The sequence below is a fragment of the Phyllostomus discolor genome, chromosome 13, assembly GCF_004126475.2.
Source record: "Phyllostomus discolor isolate MPI-MPIP mPhyDis1 chromosome 13, mPhyDis1.pri.v3, whole genome shotgun sequence".
In the NCBI taxonomy this organism is placed as follows: domain Eukaryota; kingdom Metazoa; phylum Chordata; class Mammalia; order Chiroptera; family Phyllostomidae; genus Phyllostomus; species Phyllostomus discolor.
In genome coordinates, this window is record NC_040915.2 from 48,681,512 (window position 1) to 48,695,945 (window position 14,434).

Consider the following 14,434-nt stretch of genomic DNA (forward strand, 5'->3'; position numbering starts at 1 on the left):
TGAAAGTGTTTTCCAAATCCTCTCATTAAATGGCCCCAGATGGTGAACTTAACCAAATGAGTGAGAAGGTGGTTATAAAGGTACAACAGAATCAGAGGGGAGAGTAGAACAAGTTCCCTTTCCAAGCAGCTCCATGCCACTTGCTTTGTTCCTGACCATGAAGAAGTTCATCCAAATGAAAATGCAACAAGGACCAGGATGATGAAAATCTAATAAAAATGCTCTACTTAGGGACTGTTTTCCTCATTGCCCTTGAGTATGCCACCGATGTTTAGAAAACCTGACTTCAACACTGACTTGAGGAAAACAAAGAGAATATAAAACTTAAGTCACCAAGAAAAGATTCCACTTTGTCAGTGAAGCAAGGACCCGACAGGAACTAAAGCTGCTTGTCACGGGGCAGAGCGCCGAGGGGGCCCGCGACGGAGGAGGACCGTACCGTAGGTGCCCCGGCCCGCCATCTTGTGGAACTGCTGCCAGGTGAGTGGTCCTTGCACGTGCTGGATATTCTCCCAGGTCCTGCCCGTGCGTTTCTTTTGGATGGCATCTTGGAGAAAGGGCTGCAGGGACAACAGCATACGGACCACATCTTGGGAGGAGAGCATGCTGATGTCTAGCACTGGAACAGGCGTTAAATGAAAAGAAACAGAAATCATACAGGAGGACTGGACTGGCACTCTCCTCTCTCCTGCCATCACTTCGGACCGCGCTTAGAGTCCGTGACAAAGACACTGGTGGTGGGGTCTATTTTTAGTAGATTCTAAAATACTTGACTTAGGAGTCAGGAGGAAAGATATTCTTGTACTGAAGTGGAAAAGTAATTTATTATTGGAAATAATACAAGGGAAAATAGGTTACTTTACATTAATAAAAAGGCTAACTACAGAACTGCTTAACAGTGGAAAGCTGGACAGACCCAACTTTTTAAAATCATACATCCTGTTTCCAAGGATGCTCACAAGAGAGCTGCAAACATGTCTTAATTATTGTATAACTTTACTTCGCAAACATCAATGGTCTGACTATCTGGTAAGTGGGAAGAGCTTTTGAAAACCGTAAAAATTGCTTTTGCTGACTTGAGGAAAATATTTTCACAAAATACCAAATGCATGATGGGAAAGAAGCCCTTCCGAGCAGAGAGAAGCACATGAGAACATGGCAGAGGCAATGACAGGACTGTATACAGAGGAAAGGTTTCAGAACATTCTCCCTGCTAGCAGGAGGGATTCTTAACCTAGAATCTGAATAACTTCTGAAACTGTGCAAAACTGCACGCACACATACATGAACATGTTATTTTTTTCCCAGGAGAGACAATCCATAATGCTCATCAAATTCTCAAAACGATCTGAAGGACTATTAAGTTCAAGGTGATCGGTTATGAATCTGCACAGCTGAGTTACTGAAGATCTTTCCTTACTTTTACTTTTCTAGCTGATTAGGAAAGGGGCACAGGTGAAAATCTGACTTATCTATGAAAGAAATCTGAAACACAGGGTGCTTAGGGTTCTTAAGACATTTTAAGATTATGTCCTTAAATCAAACACAGGTTACAAATTGGAGGACCACAGAGTTATTTACTTTTTAACTTTGGAATAAATTGCTCCAGGAAATTTCATGAACAAATCTGGATCTCTAGCTTCTCTCTCTTAAGCACTGGCAGACCTGGCAACCGGGGGCCGAGACCATACTCCTGCATGACCACCACTTGCTGGAGCCGAGGAGGAGCCACTCCCTTCAGACCATTCTCCACGGTCCCCTCTGCTGTCTGCCTGAGACTGAGCAGTGCTAATCATTATTTTCAAGCCTGTGCTGGTTTTTTTTTTTTCTTACAAGAAAACAGTAAAGTACTTCTTGCACTCATGGCTCTATCAAAAGTAGGAAAATGACAGGCCAAGTGAACCAGATCAAAAGCAGACACAATTGTCTGTGAACTGTACTCCTGTACGTACAAAATAGAAGGGGTGCTGTAGCAAGACACAATCCGGGGCACTGCCTTTTGCAAATCTGGCTCCTTGCACCACTTACATGACGTCTGGTACTTCCAAGCACCTGAATTCGGAACCCACCCCTCCCCTGCAACAAAGGTGCTATTCTTCACACCCAAAGGTGGCACTACCGTTGCTCCCACACAGGCTGCCTTTCTGTCTATAGGCCACTACCTAGTAAAAGGAACCGCTAAGATAATCATCCACATTTCTTTAGGGGAAAGAATACACTTTTTTCATCTCATAAATTCATCCAGCGGACATAATTAAAGGTCTGTAAGTATGCAGCACTATGCTTAAAGCTAAACGGTCATGAAAATGAGTATGACTTTTGAGTACTTCCTTAGGAGTCAGCCTCCACTTCCAAAAAGTCTCCCTGCTTGGCCAACTCAGAAAGCACCCATCATTCCCTACTCCACTGATCTTTGTCCTCTGGGCATACTTTTATTATTCCAGAGTTCAAACTATATTTGGGAAGCTAATACCGCCTTCTCCCCTGCAAGACTGAGAGCGGCTCAGAAGCAGATTCCATGTTTCATTCACATAATCCCTCTAGCTTGGCCCCTGTTCCCCTCGTTCTACAGAAACAGCTCCCACTGTCAGTACAAGGCTGTCCTTACCTTAAAAGCCCAGCATTTTAATGCTTGCTGACCCCTCTCTCCTTCTGGAAACACTGTGACTTGGCAGAATTCAGCAAAGCCTGTCCCAGGCCCTCCTTCCCTTCCTTCTATGCTTTCTTCCTCCTCAGTGCCTCTGACTTGTTACCCGTATGCCCCCTACTTCCTCCCCCGAGCTCCAGGCCCATCAAATCCCAAATGTCTACCCGACATCTCTACCCAGATTCCTCAAAAAGTCCTTTACAACTTCCAAAACCCAATTTATGAACTTTCTCCTCAAACCTGGTCTTCCTCTAGCCTACCCATCTCTGAACGGCACCGCTGTCTGTCCAGGTATACAAGTCCCAAATCTGAGTGTCTTCCTTAACATCTCACTCTCCCTGAGCCCGCAAAACTCAACCCATGACCAAGTCCTGCCACACTACCTCCCAAACATCGTCTGAGTGTTTCCACTTCTCTTCCATTTTCTTTGCAAAGACACTAATCTAGCCATTGCTTCTTACCTGGTCTACTATAATACCCTCCTAGTCTCCCCAAACCCATTCTGCCATTGCCTAATTCACAGCCCTCATTAGTGTCACAGTACTTTAAGACAAATCTGATGCCAAGGCCTCTTCATACAACCCATCGACGACTCATCAGTGCTCTATGGATGAAGACCCAACCCCCAGCATGTCTCCAAAGGTTCTTGGTCATCTAGCCCCTATTCATTTCTTTGAAGGCCCCAAGCTCCGTGTAACTCTGAGCTTCACACTTGCCACTCCTTCTGCCTGGGACACAATTCCTTGTATCCTATCCTCTTTCCCCAGGTAATTTGTGCTCATCATTCAAATCTCGAATGTGTCACTACTTCTCCAGGGAAGTCTTCCCTGACCTCTGGCACAGGGCGGCTCTCCTACTCCATGCTTTTACCACTTGTCATGGTTTGTAATAATATGCTTCAGTGTAATGTCCGTTTTCCAGAACACATTAGAAACTCCCCTGAGGGCAGGTGCCTTGTCTGTTTTGGTCACCATTTTATCCGTCAGGACGCACTGCATTACTGACAGTGAGTGGTAAGGGGAGAGAGAACAACCTGCATGGCACTTTTAGAGCTCAACTACGAAAATGTCTGTCAACTGGAGCTTTTGATAACAGAAGGGACAAGACCCAGTAACCACAACACAAAGTCAAATCTGATCACTGTTACAAGAGTACAAAATACTGAAACACCAGAAGAAGGAGAAAATACACAGTAACTGAGGCTATTTCTATACAAGATTCTAAAGTAGCATGGTAACTTGACCCAGAAGAATGAGTGGATTTAAACATGAAAGGCTGTGTAAATGATCAGTTTTTAGACTCTTCAAGACTTATTCTGCAGTCACAGGTTTCCAAATGAAATGCCTATATGAATTAATACAAGAGGGAATTTTCACAAAATGATTACTCCTCTCCGAAGATGTTTCGATAAAACATTCCCCCAGTCCTTAAATTAAGGATGGTATCATCATAGCTCTCACTTTAGTTGTCTTATTTTTTAAGAAGTGAAATTTAAAGTTTTGTCAGAGAACAAAGCAAAGAAAGTGTGTAAGCTATCACACCAAGATACTCTCCAAAGCACACCCACATTCCGGGACACCTACCGTTGCTATGAGGCCAAGCGTGCACGGTGGCGCTTCTCACCAGCGCTTCATCCACTTTCCCACCCGTGGGATTGTCCACATACTGCCGGCCCTGCTCCAAGGCATTGAAGCACTCCGTCCAGTAATCGTTGTTATCTGCTTGCACCCGGTCGTAACTCCAGCTTACGCAGGGAAGAGTTTGGCGACTGTTAGAGGAAATGTAGTCCAAGAAACTCAGTGAAGCAAAAGGTTGTGTGTGTTGATTCTGGAGGTGGAGGAGAAGGCTTGTAGGTGGCTCCTGGGGTTTTCTGGCTGCCTCCATCTGAGGAAGGAAGGTGGTCTGACACATCATTAAGCGCCTCTCTGCAGCCTGACCAATATCAGAATTCTTCCCAAAAATATCCAACTCATCTTCCAGGAAGAGTCCTGAATTGTAGCCAAGTTTGCGATTCATGATCGCGCTGAACCCACAGGTGCAGCGGTACTGGTCCTCGTTGGAAGAGTCGGGGATGTAAAGCCCGACATCCGCCCCTTTGATGTTCATGTTGCAGGCGCAGATGCAACAGCTGTCGAAGTTTCTGTCTTTAAAGATATTCATCACAGAATCAGAGAGTATCAGGGTGACGTAGAGACTGTGGGCTTCAGGAATTGGCTGCATGGTGGCAGGTTCCACAGAGTTAAGGGGCCGCGTGGTAGAGGGGGTAGAGGCTGGTGACCCCTGATCGGTACTGTCATATTTAACAGACCCCTGACCACTGGCAGTGCCCCCACCTCTGGGAGTTCTTGGGGTCCTGGGGGTTCGTGGCGTGGGGACAGAGAAGCGAGGGGTTGCTGGCGATGGCAAAACTCCTGCTCCGCTGTTGCTGGCCGGGGCCGCGCTGTTCAGCGTCACGGGGGTGTTCATCTGCGGTGTGTTCAAATAGTCTGGGTCTGCTAGGCTCCCGACGCTAGGCACATTGCTGCAATGGCACCAAGTGAGAGTCAGAGGCCAGTCATGGACGCCGGGACAACACATCCCCCCACCCAGCCTGCACGTGTCTTAGCACTTATGCTTGCTGTTACTTGGTATGCTCAACTTTCTTTTAAAAAAATAAAAGTAAAAGGATTCCAAGGAATCAGTGCAGTATGTGGGAAAGCAAAAAGTGAGGAATGAAAAATAAGCCATTTCTTTCTACTCTTTTCACATTTAAGCAATCCTCATCTTAACCTTTGGAGGGAACCTTTAGTATCCATCCTCACAGGAAACACGGCGCTGCGTCTGGTCAGTGTAATTCTGGAAAACGATGACTACTAAATGGAACTCCAACACATGCGTTCAGATGCTAAATTAGCTGGAAGACCATAGGATGAAATTTCCATCTAATTTGCAATTACGTTTTTATCATTTTTTGAAATTGAAAGTCTGCCAGCGTACTTGTTCTCTGAGGCTATAATCTATATAGGATTCTCAAGTAGTTATAATCAAATGCACATGAAAATTTAACATTTTTCTAACTTTCAAAATGTACTCTATCTAGGCCTGCATTTTAATAGTAATGTGTGACCATGAGGGAATTCTATTTTAGGAAACCCACTGGCCAGTACTACACTACAATTAATGAAAATATTAAATATGCTGTTAAGAGGCCTTAGTCTTAATTAGATGGTGGCACAAAAGTACACATATTGTACTAAAATTTCTAAACTTATAAGATTTTTGTGGGATGAAAGGCAATTCTAGTTCACTTATTAATTTCAACATGCTATGCATTACCTACAGCACAATTATTTTTAGTTCCCAAACTTGATATTTTCTCCCAAGTAGCTACTTCTTTTTGGAATGACCACATAGAAAACACAACAGTATCTGCCATGTTCTGCTGTTTTATTACTGCAGAAAATTGTTTTGATGTACATTCTTAAAGGTACATGTAAACCAGCATATCAGACCATTCCTTCTGATTAGAAAGTATCAAAAGAACACAGCTTTTGTTTAATACTTAATATCCTTTTGAAAGATATTAATACCGTGCTTAAACTAATATTCATCCAATAAACTACATATTCATAAAATAATGGTCCTTTAAATAATTTTCTTGTGATTTTTAATTAGCTATGCCTAAACGACTAGCCTGGAAATCCAAATCAGGCTCTGTAAAGAAATTTTAAATCAGAAGCACACTGGTATTTTTGAGCACAGATAAAAAATGACCCAGAAACCTTGATTAGCAATCACTGCCATCTCAGAGACCAAAATAATGTTGTAATAATGATCTTTACTCTAATTGGACTCCTTTCAAATTTTCCTGTTCAACAAATCCTAAAATTATTATGCAGTTCAGATCAGAAAAGGAACTATGACTACTAACTGAAAAACCTTTATAAATAATTAAATTGCTCCCTAGGTAGTAAGAATGGTTTGTTCTCTATAGTAACCTTATTTCTTCCAGTCAATAAAAATGAACTGAGTACCAGCCCTATGCTAGATGCTAGATATTCAACAGTGAAAAAGAGCACGAAAAGTCAGCTCACACCAAGTGTGATAGACATCATGCAAATGAGTGCTGGTATGCTGAGTGTGACAAGTGTGTGTCTGGGGGGGAGGGGCATGGGGGATGTCCAGAGTGATAGAGACCACAGCAGGAGGATTTTACATACTCCAGAACTGTGCTGTCTGATAAGGCTGGCACTAGCCCCATGTGCTAAATTTAAAATTCACTTAAACAAAACTAAAAATTCAGTCAATCTCAACTAGCCACATTTTACATGGGACAGAGCTACAACATGAGGGTAGTAGATGCCATATTAGAAGGACATTAGAAAAATATAGAAAGTTCTATGAACAGCGGCAGTTTAGAATACCAAGAATCTTTAGATGGCAAATAATAGATTTAGTAGATCTAGACAATGATCTAAATTATTTATTATTTAAAACGATCACAGCACAGGGTTTCATGTCAGTTTTTTTTTTTTGAGGAGGCTGTAAGAGCAATACAGATCCAAGAGTCAAATGGGTTTCTGGAGGGGCTGCGTTGTCTGCATGCTAGCCCCTCCCGAGCTGGCTGCAGCAGTCGGTAATGAAATAAGCTACAGCAGAACTGGAACACGGCCCCAGAAAACAAGCCAGGTGCTCACATGCCTTTACAGTACTGGTGAGCTGTAATTTCCGTAATACTTTGACAACCATTAGTTGTTGGGGCCTTTCAAAACTCTGCATCAGAAGCAGGTCAGGGTGATCCATTTTAAAGAAGGGAAGACAGGTAAAATGGTCACTTAGGGTCATACATAGAACAAATGAAAAAGGCAGGGTCCTCTGAGGGTTCTATGACAATACAGCAATACCTTCCCAGGACTAGGGTTCTTTTACACTACTTCTCTGCCCCAAAACTGACTTTTTCATTCCAATACTGACTTTACACACATAAACATAAAGCCTGTTCATGACATTAAAGCTGACATCATCAAGACGCTTTTATACAAGGTCACAAATAAGTACCCCACAGACTGGATCTGGACCACGGATTTGTCTTATTGGCTCTTAAAATGCCACTTTGAATTAACTGACAACAGACTTTGAATTAACTGTCAACATATTTAAAAAGGAAATTTACATGAAAATCCAGGCCTCTAGTCTCCCACATTCCTGCCGAAACAACTTGCTGCAATTAAATAGCAAATGTCCCTTTAATGGGATGTACTCTCAACAATTCATCACAGACCCTGGCACCTGCTGTCCTTCACAATCCTAACAATGACACTGAGCATCACTAGCACCAAATCTTCTGCTTTATTACCTAGTCCATTTCATCCCCATATTGTTTACCTGGTCCCAATAGAAACTGGAGTTTGTGGCCCTTTATTTAATAGCATTTAAATTATTTTATTAAGAAGTTATTAATTATACAGGAAACTGATTCTACATTGTTGATTTAAGTACCATTTTTCTGGACAGTATGAAATAGATCCAAGCTACAATAAATACCTCCCTTTCTTTCCCCCGTACCATAGTTCTGTTGCTGCTTTCTTATATGATGCGGGGTCAGTGACAGAGATAAAGTTTATGTTAATACATCATTTTAAAGCACCTTAAGTAAAAACATTTAAAAATCACCAGCTTACATAAAACAAAGTACTTACCACCACCCCCCTCAAAGTACTACCAATAGAATCTAGTACTTGATTCTGTAGTAACCCCTGATTTGACACTGAATGAGTATGAACACCATGATTCTCTACTGAAATAACCGTAACTTTTTACATATACATGAAATTTGGTTTAGAAAATAATGTGCATTTTCAACACAAAATAATGTGCACAAAAACATGCACGGCCAATTCAAGTTTCAAGTAATATGCTACTGTCATCGTTTTTAATACTTAGTTAAGATAAAAATCACACCAAATACAGCACATACTTGTAGCCATCTCTAATGAAAGTGGCTGCAGGTGGCATGGGCAGTTGTTCAATTTTAGGAGGAATTGCCCATGAAGGCCGGAACAGACAGGCATCAGGTATCTTCAGAGGTAGCAGGCATTGGCTCGGCAACATCTTCAGTGGCGCAAACATGGAGGACCCCACGAAAGGCTGGAAAGCTGGAACTTTGTGCACATATGAGAAGTCCTGCAAGGACAACGTGAGGCTGGTGATAATGCTGGTAAGTGACTCAGGACACAGCAGGGTAGTGACACAAATGACTGTAACTCAATATTTCTCTTATCTAATCAGCAGAGAATGGTAATGCCAAAATTTTAAATTAATCAAAATACACTGTAATTAGTATAGCAATTCATTACTTCATGACCCAATTCAGAGAATCCTCAGGAACTTATGTATATGTGGCATAAAGACAGTATTATTTTAAAGAAGATGTAGTGAATCTGTTTGGAAACCACTCTACTATACTGGCAATCACCTTTATTTCCTCTGGCTTGGGACTTCCTAAGCCGTCTTCCACTTCCATTTTGAATTCAGTGAGTTGTGCTGAAACCATACTGACCATAGGACTCTCCATCATGCCTAATGCTGTCACTGTCTCTGAACTGATTCCGTCTTTGTAATTCATCACAGGAGAAAATGCAGGGTGCTGTTCCAGAGATGGAGGGGTGGGGAACATCCTCTGCAGGTCTGCAACTGCTGGAAGGAAGGAAGGAAGGAGGGAGGGAGGGAAAAAAAAGAAAGGAAAGAAACCATTTTTTTAAACAGGCAGGACTTACATAAAAAAAAAAAAATCCCAGTTCATAGCCAGAAACCCTATTTGGCATCAGAAATAATGTTAATTGAATGGTCAGATCAGTTACACAATAGAATATTAATCATGGAAGTCCCAAAGAAGAAGGCCATCAGCAGAAAGTTACATTTTTCTGAAGCTTGATCACTATCCTCTTGATCCTCTAGGTCCTAAAGGGTAGCCAACCTGCACTATGAATATGGCCCTTCACAAAATCATAAATTTACTTAAAAACTTCTTTTTGCTTATCAGTTTTCATTAGCATTTATGTATTTAATGTGTGGCCCAACACCACTCTTCTCCCAGTGTGGCCCAGAGATGCCAAAAGGCTGGACACCCCTTTAGGATTTGGCCTCACATTAATGAAGTGAACAAAGCCTATGTACATTTTTCTTTCAACAGCTGATTCCCCGAGAAGTCTAAGAACTAGAAGCAACTGGATGGAGTAACCACTTTATTAAAAGTTCTATCCCTATTACAAGTATGTACGAAATATTTCAGCATCATATCATAACTGTTATGCAGCAAACTTTACACAGAAAAATCTATCAGGCACTTATATTTCAGAAAAGAAAAACTGCCGAAAGCTCTAATGATGGTTTACCTGCAGTAGGATTGCTCAGCTAGTCTGACATACCCAAGACATTCACTGTTCTTTTAGAAAGTGGTTCCACACTCTTTCCAAAATGACATTAAAATTAAACTTCAGAGTTAGGACTAACAGACCTACCTAGACCCAAACGACAATTTATTGAGAATTAACTGAAAAAAAAAAGTACCTTTTAAGAAATACTGAGAATAATCCCTTTAAAAAATCACTCTGATATACCTGAGGTTAATCATCATCATCAACAGTAACTCATTAAGGCACTAATTCTTAAAGCATGGGTACATGTAACGAAATGCAAGATGTGGTTGTGAAATATGGCCACTAGGGGGTGCCCTGTACAGCAAATTCATTTATAAAGCTGGAGCCACACGTTTGAGTCAGAGATTTAGAATGGCATCTGATGTCCTAATTTCCAAAGGTACTGCTCTTTCTAGCAACCTCTACATTTAAACAGGCAATAGTAGCCACCGAATAGATGATGATGTGACTTCTAGCCCTGAATCAGAAATTAATAAAGAATAACTGCACCCTGCTCCTCCCTGGGCTCGAGTCTAAGGCACAGCTGTCTAAAGGAGAAGCAGTCCCACAATCCAGGTGCTCCCCGCCCAGCACTGGTATGCTCAGGTCGCTTCCTCTCTGGGGCCTCAGATCCTTCATCTAGAAAGGAAGGCTTGATTAAGTGTATCATTCCCACCAGGCTTTGCTTCATTCCTTTGTCTATGGGGGCGAGGGGAAAGACTCTACCATATAGAGGCAGGAAAAAAGTGAGTACCTCTGGATTCGAGAATTTTTACGTTTCCTAGTTAAACAATTATGTAATTCTGAATAATTTACCCTTTCTTGGCCTTGGGTACTTAACTTGATATTAAACTATACCTAGTTGTTACTGTGTGATGCTTTCTTCACCTTTACACAGGAATAATCATGGGCCTACTCAGAATCTACCAGCCACATGTGCCTACACAGCACTCAAAACGGGGCTTGTCCAAAGTGAGATGTGCCCACGTGTGTAAAATATATACCAGGTTCCAAAGACTTAGTACAAAAAAGAATGTAAACTATCTCAGTATCTTTTATAATACTGATCACTTGTAAAATGACAATATTTTAAAGAGTATTGCCACTATTTAAATATGTATTATTAAAATTAATTTTACATTTTTAAAAAATGTAACTAGTAGAAAATTTAAAATTGCTTGTGTGGGGTCTCCCTTGTGGCTCACCCTGTATTTCTATTGGACGGTGCTGTTCTACACATTAAGTTGTTTCTCCACCTCAATGCACAATAAAGCTACTGCCATGCTATTTTCACGGTCCTGTCTTGGGAGGAAATACGGCACATATACTCACACATACATACTTTGTGCACATGAAAATAATCCTGTTGAATCTTATATTTTCTGTATTTTCCTAATGCTAATATTTTTGCTACATGTCATGTTCATTAATTTTTATAAATTGTACTTGATCATAAAATATTGAGTAGCTTCCTTTTAAGACAATTCCATTTTGAATTAAAGTGAGGGAAACGAGAGAGCATACCGTGCACGTCACCGGGCAATGACAGTAAGCAGCAGGATGGCTGTGAGTGAATACTCTTGGATGAATTATCAGACATGTTAACGTGTAACATCGCCACATATCACTTCATGTCAAAAAGACAGAGGATTAACTGGTTTAATACAGAAAAAAATTCACTCATCTGACATACTCCATATGTATCTACTTTAACACTGGTTCTTTTAATCTGTGAGTTCCATGTTTGTAAAATTCTGCAGTGCAGAGTAATAAAAAAAGAAAAATGTTTAATTAAAAAAACTACAGCAACTGGCTGGCTATCATTATTCATTTTCATACATGTCATGCTTGAGAAAGCCTTGCATATTTTAAACAGCTATGGATCCACTAAAGCTGTCAAAACCCAATCTCTGTATTTTCACACTTCCACATTTCAGTAAATCAGCTCTACATTTATAGGTTCATAAAACTTTTTGACTCATCCCTATGACATGGTGGTTTTTCCCCTCAATTTGTTCTCATTACCAGCTAAAGTTAATGAGAAGGTATTAAAGAATGATTTGCAATGAGATTATGTTTCTGCTTCAGAGTACCCACACAAGCTACCCTTTCTTTTCTCCTGTAGAATAATGTGGTTTCTTAGGGCAAAGAATAACTAGAAAAAAGGAAGTTTCTCTTTTTGTCAGCATATGTAATATTAATCTCAAAAGGAAACACAAAAATCAGGAAAAAAACCCACAGAAAACAAACAGTACTCATCCTTGTATGAATTAAATTTATGAAAATTAAAATGTTTTACACAAGCTCTTATAGTGGAATATTGCTCTGAAAAATCACTGTGCCCTAGGAAAGGGCTGTTAGAAAAACAAACCCAGAACATGATTTTTACATTTTAAACATAAAAGTTAATTCCTAACTTCAAAACAAAGGGCAAAGGAATTCAAATTAAGATAGTCTCTTAGCTGCCTGCCATCCTAGGGATGCCAGTTCATACAGGCTTAATTCATAGTTAATACTTTGTTAAAAGGAAATAAAAAAGGAGAGGGAGCTCAGACAAGGCACCGCTGCGTGTGGTACTACATGCATGTTTCCTTTTCTTACTTGGTGGGTAAGGAACAGCAGCTCTCCCGTCCTTCCCAAGAGGTCGGTCTTCAGTCCCAACCGTAGGCATTTTTGATGAACGAAGTGCAGGTGACACGGCCTAAGTAGAGAAAAGAGGCTTCCTTATTAAGGGCTCGCCAGGTGAACTTCTAGCAATAGCAGAGGACAGTGAAACCAAGGAGATGGTTACAAGCTTCTCGAGTCCAAGGACCTGTGTGACGGCGTCTTCCCATGACCTGGTGAGGGCAGACTGTGCCATCAAATCAGAGCTCACAGACCTGTAGCCAACCTTCCCTCCCCGATCATCAGAGGAGGAGTTTCAGGAACACAATAATTACATTAGGGTGGCGCCTCCCAGTAGTAATTGGCTATCAGTCTGGTTTTCCTTCTGTTTGGCAGAAAGCAGCCAAAAGAAATGACCTCAAGCCCTGTCAAGCGATTATTCTTTTATTTTTTATCACACACACAAAAAGATGTATCCTCTGCTCCTATTTTCACAGTTACTGTCCATCTTCATAAAAAATAACCCTATTTCATAAAATATTGAAATGCACACAGAAGGATTTAGTTGTTGTTCAAAACAAATTGTCTCTCAGTAGGCAAGACTGACAAACTGGTGGCAAGGGAAAATAAAATAAAGCAAAATAAAACAAAGAGCCTCACAAATAGAGACCTTTTATTTATGTATACTTATTCAATGCCAGAGAGTTAAAATGTAAAATTAAATTCACAGACATTTGAGATCAAAACTTGGACAACGGCATCCTAATGCCAGATACCAGTATATTAGCAAAATGATTCTAAGGTAAACTGTTCCCTTGATTAAATGCCAGGGTGAATATCAGAGAAATAAAAATTAGATTGAAAATGTCCAGCTCTCCTTGTACAGTGACATTACAAACAATATATTAAAGAAACAAAGAAAACACTGGCTCCTTTAGTCCACAGCAGTTCATAATTTATACAGAGAGTAAGTACAACGGCTCACAACCACAAGCAACAGTGCTTACGAACAGTACCGAGCCATTCCACAATGCTCGCTTTTTTTCCTTACTTCTTCCTTCCTACTTCTTTTTTAATTCCTTTTTCTTTTCATGCTCTGTTCCCACCAGCACCAACAAAGCACCTAACCTAACCCTCGGGATCATTAAAACCAATCCTGGGTAATGCTTGGCTTTAGGGAGATCACCCAGTTCAGAAAGGAGTTCCCACACCTGGATCAACAATAAGGAAATGTGTCCTTCTACCAAAGCTTGCCACACTGCCATATCCTTTTCCTTCATGCAACCTCTGCCCGAAGTCAGGTTCTCGAGTGCTCCTGCTTTCTGTGTGTCCGACTGATGAAAACTCACTTCCACCAGGTCAGTTCCACTCACTGCAGCCTTCAGAGGAACATATTACTGGGAGAGTTCAAAGTCCACAGCACTAAGAATGGCCCCAAACCTTCCTAGTCCCATCAACCTTACCCAGCGTTCAGAAAACAGACCAATGGAATGGTCTGTTCATTGTCACCCAAAGCCCAGCCAGTTCATTCTTGTGTAACCAAGGCTCATTCCAGGCTCAAATTAATGTCCCTCCCCCACGTCCCAGCAACCCAGTCTTTCCACATTTCAAGTCATATCCACTCTTTGAGGCCATTATGATCTCATAATCTTCTAAGTACTTAAAATACTAATGATGTATAATATCTGTTAATCAGATACATTTTAGAGTGAGAAAGGGCTTTAGAAATCTGATTCCTACTTAACCTTCCATCCTTAAGTTAAGCACTGTTCACTTGTCATTTTGT

The 14,434-nt window shown here is 41.0% G+C and overlaps 1 protein-coding gene across 3 annotated transcripts in view; it reads right to left on the reverse strand.

The window, feature by feature from the left end:
- The window catches only part of MED13L (mediator complex subunit 13L), a 261,135-nt gene that overhangs the window by 24,171 nt on the left and 222,530 nt on the right, over positions 1-14,434 (reverse strand). For 2 of the 3 annotated variants that reach the window (XM_028527247.2, XM_036013873.1), the window contains 5 exons: positions 12,646-12,745; positions 9,102-9,322; positions 8,604-8,809; positions 4,231-5,168; positions 440-619 (listed from right to left, as the gene is read on the reverse strand). In XM_028527247.2, the coding sequence (XP_028383048.1) occupies positions 440-619; positions 4,231-5,168; positions 8,604-8,809; positions 9,102-9,322; positions 12,646-12,745 (1,645 nt within the window). The remainder of the gene's footprint in view (positions 1-439; positions 620-4,230; positions 5,169-8,603; positions 8,810-9,101; positions 9,323-12,645; positions 12,746-14,434) is intronic. The other variant, XM_036013872.1, reaches the window with a different exon arrangement.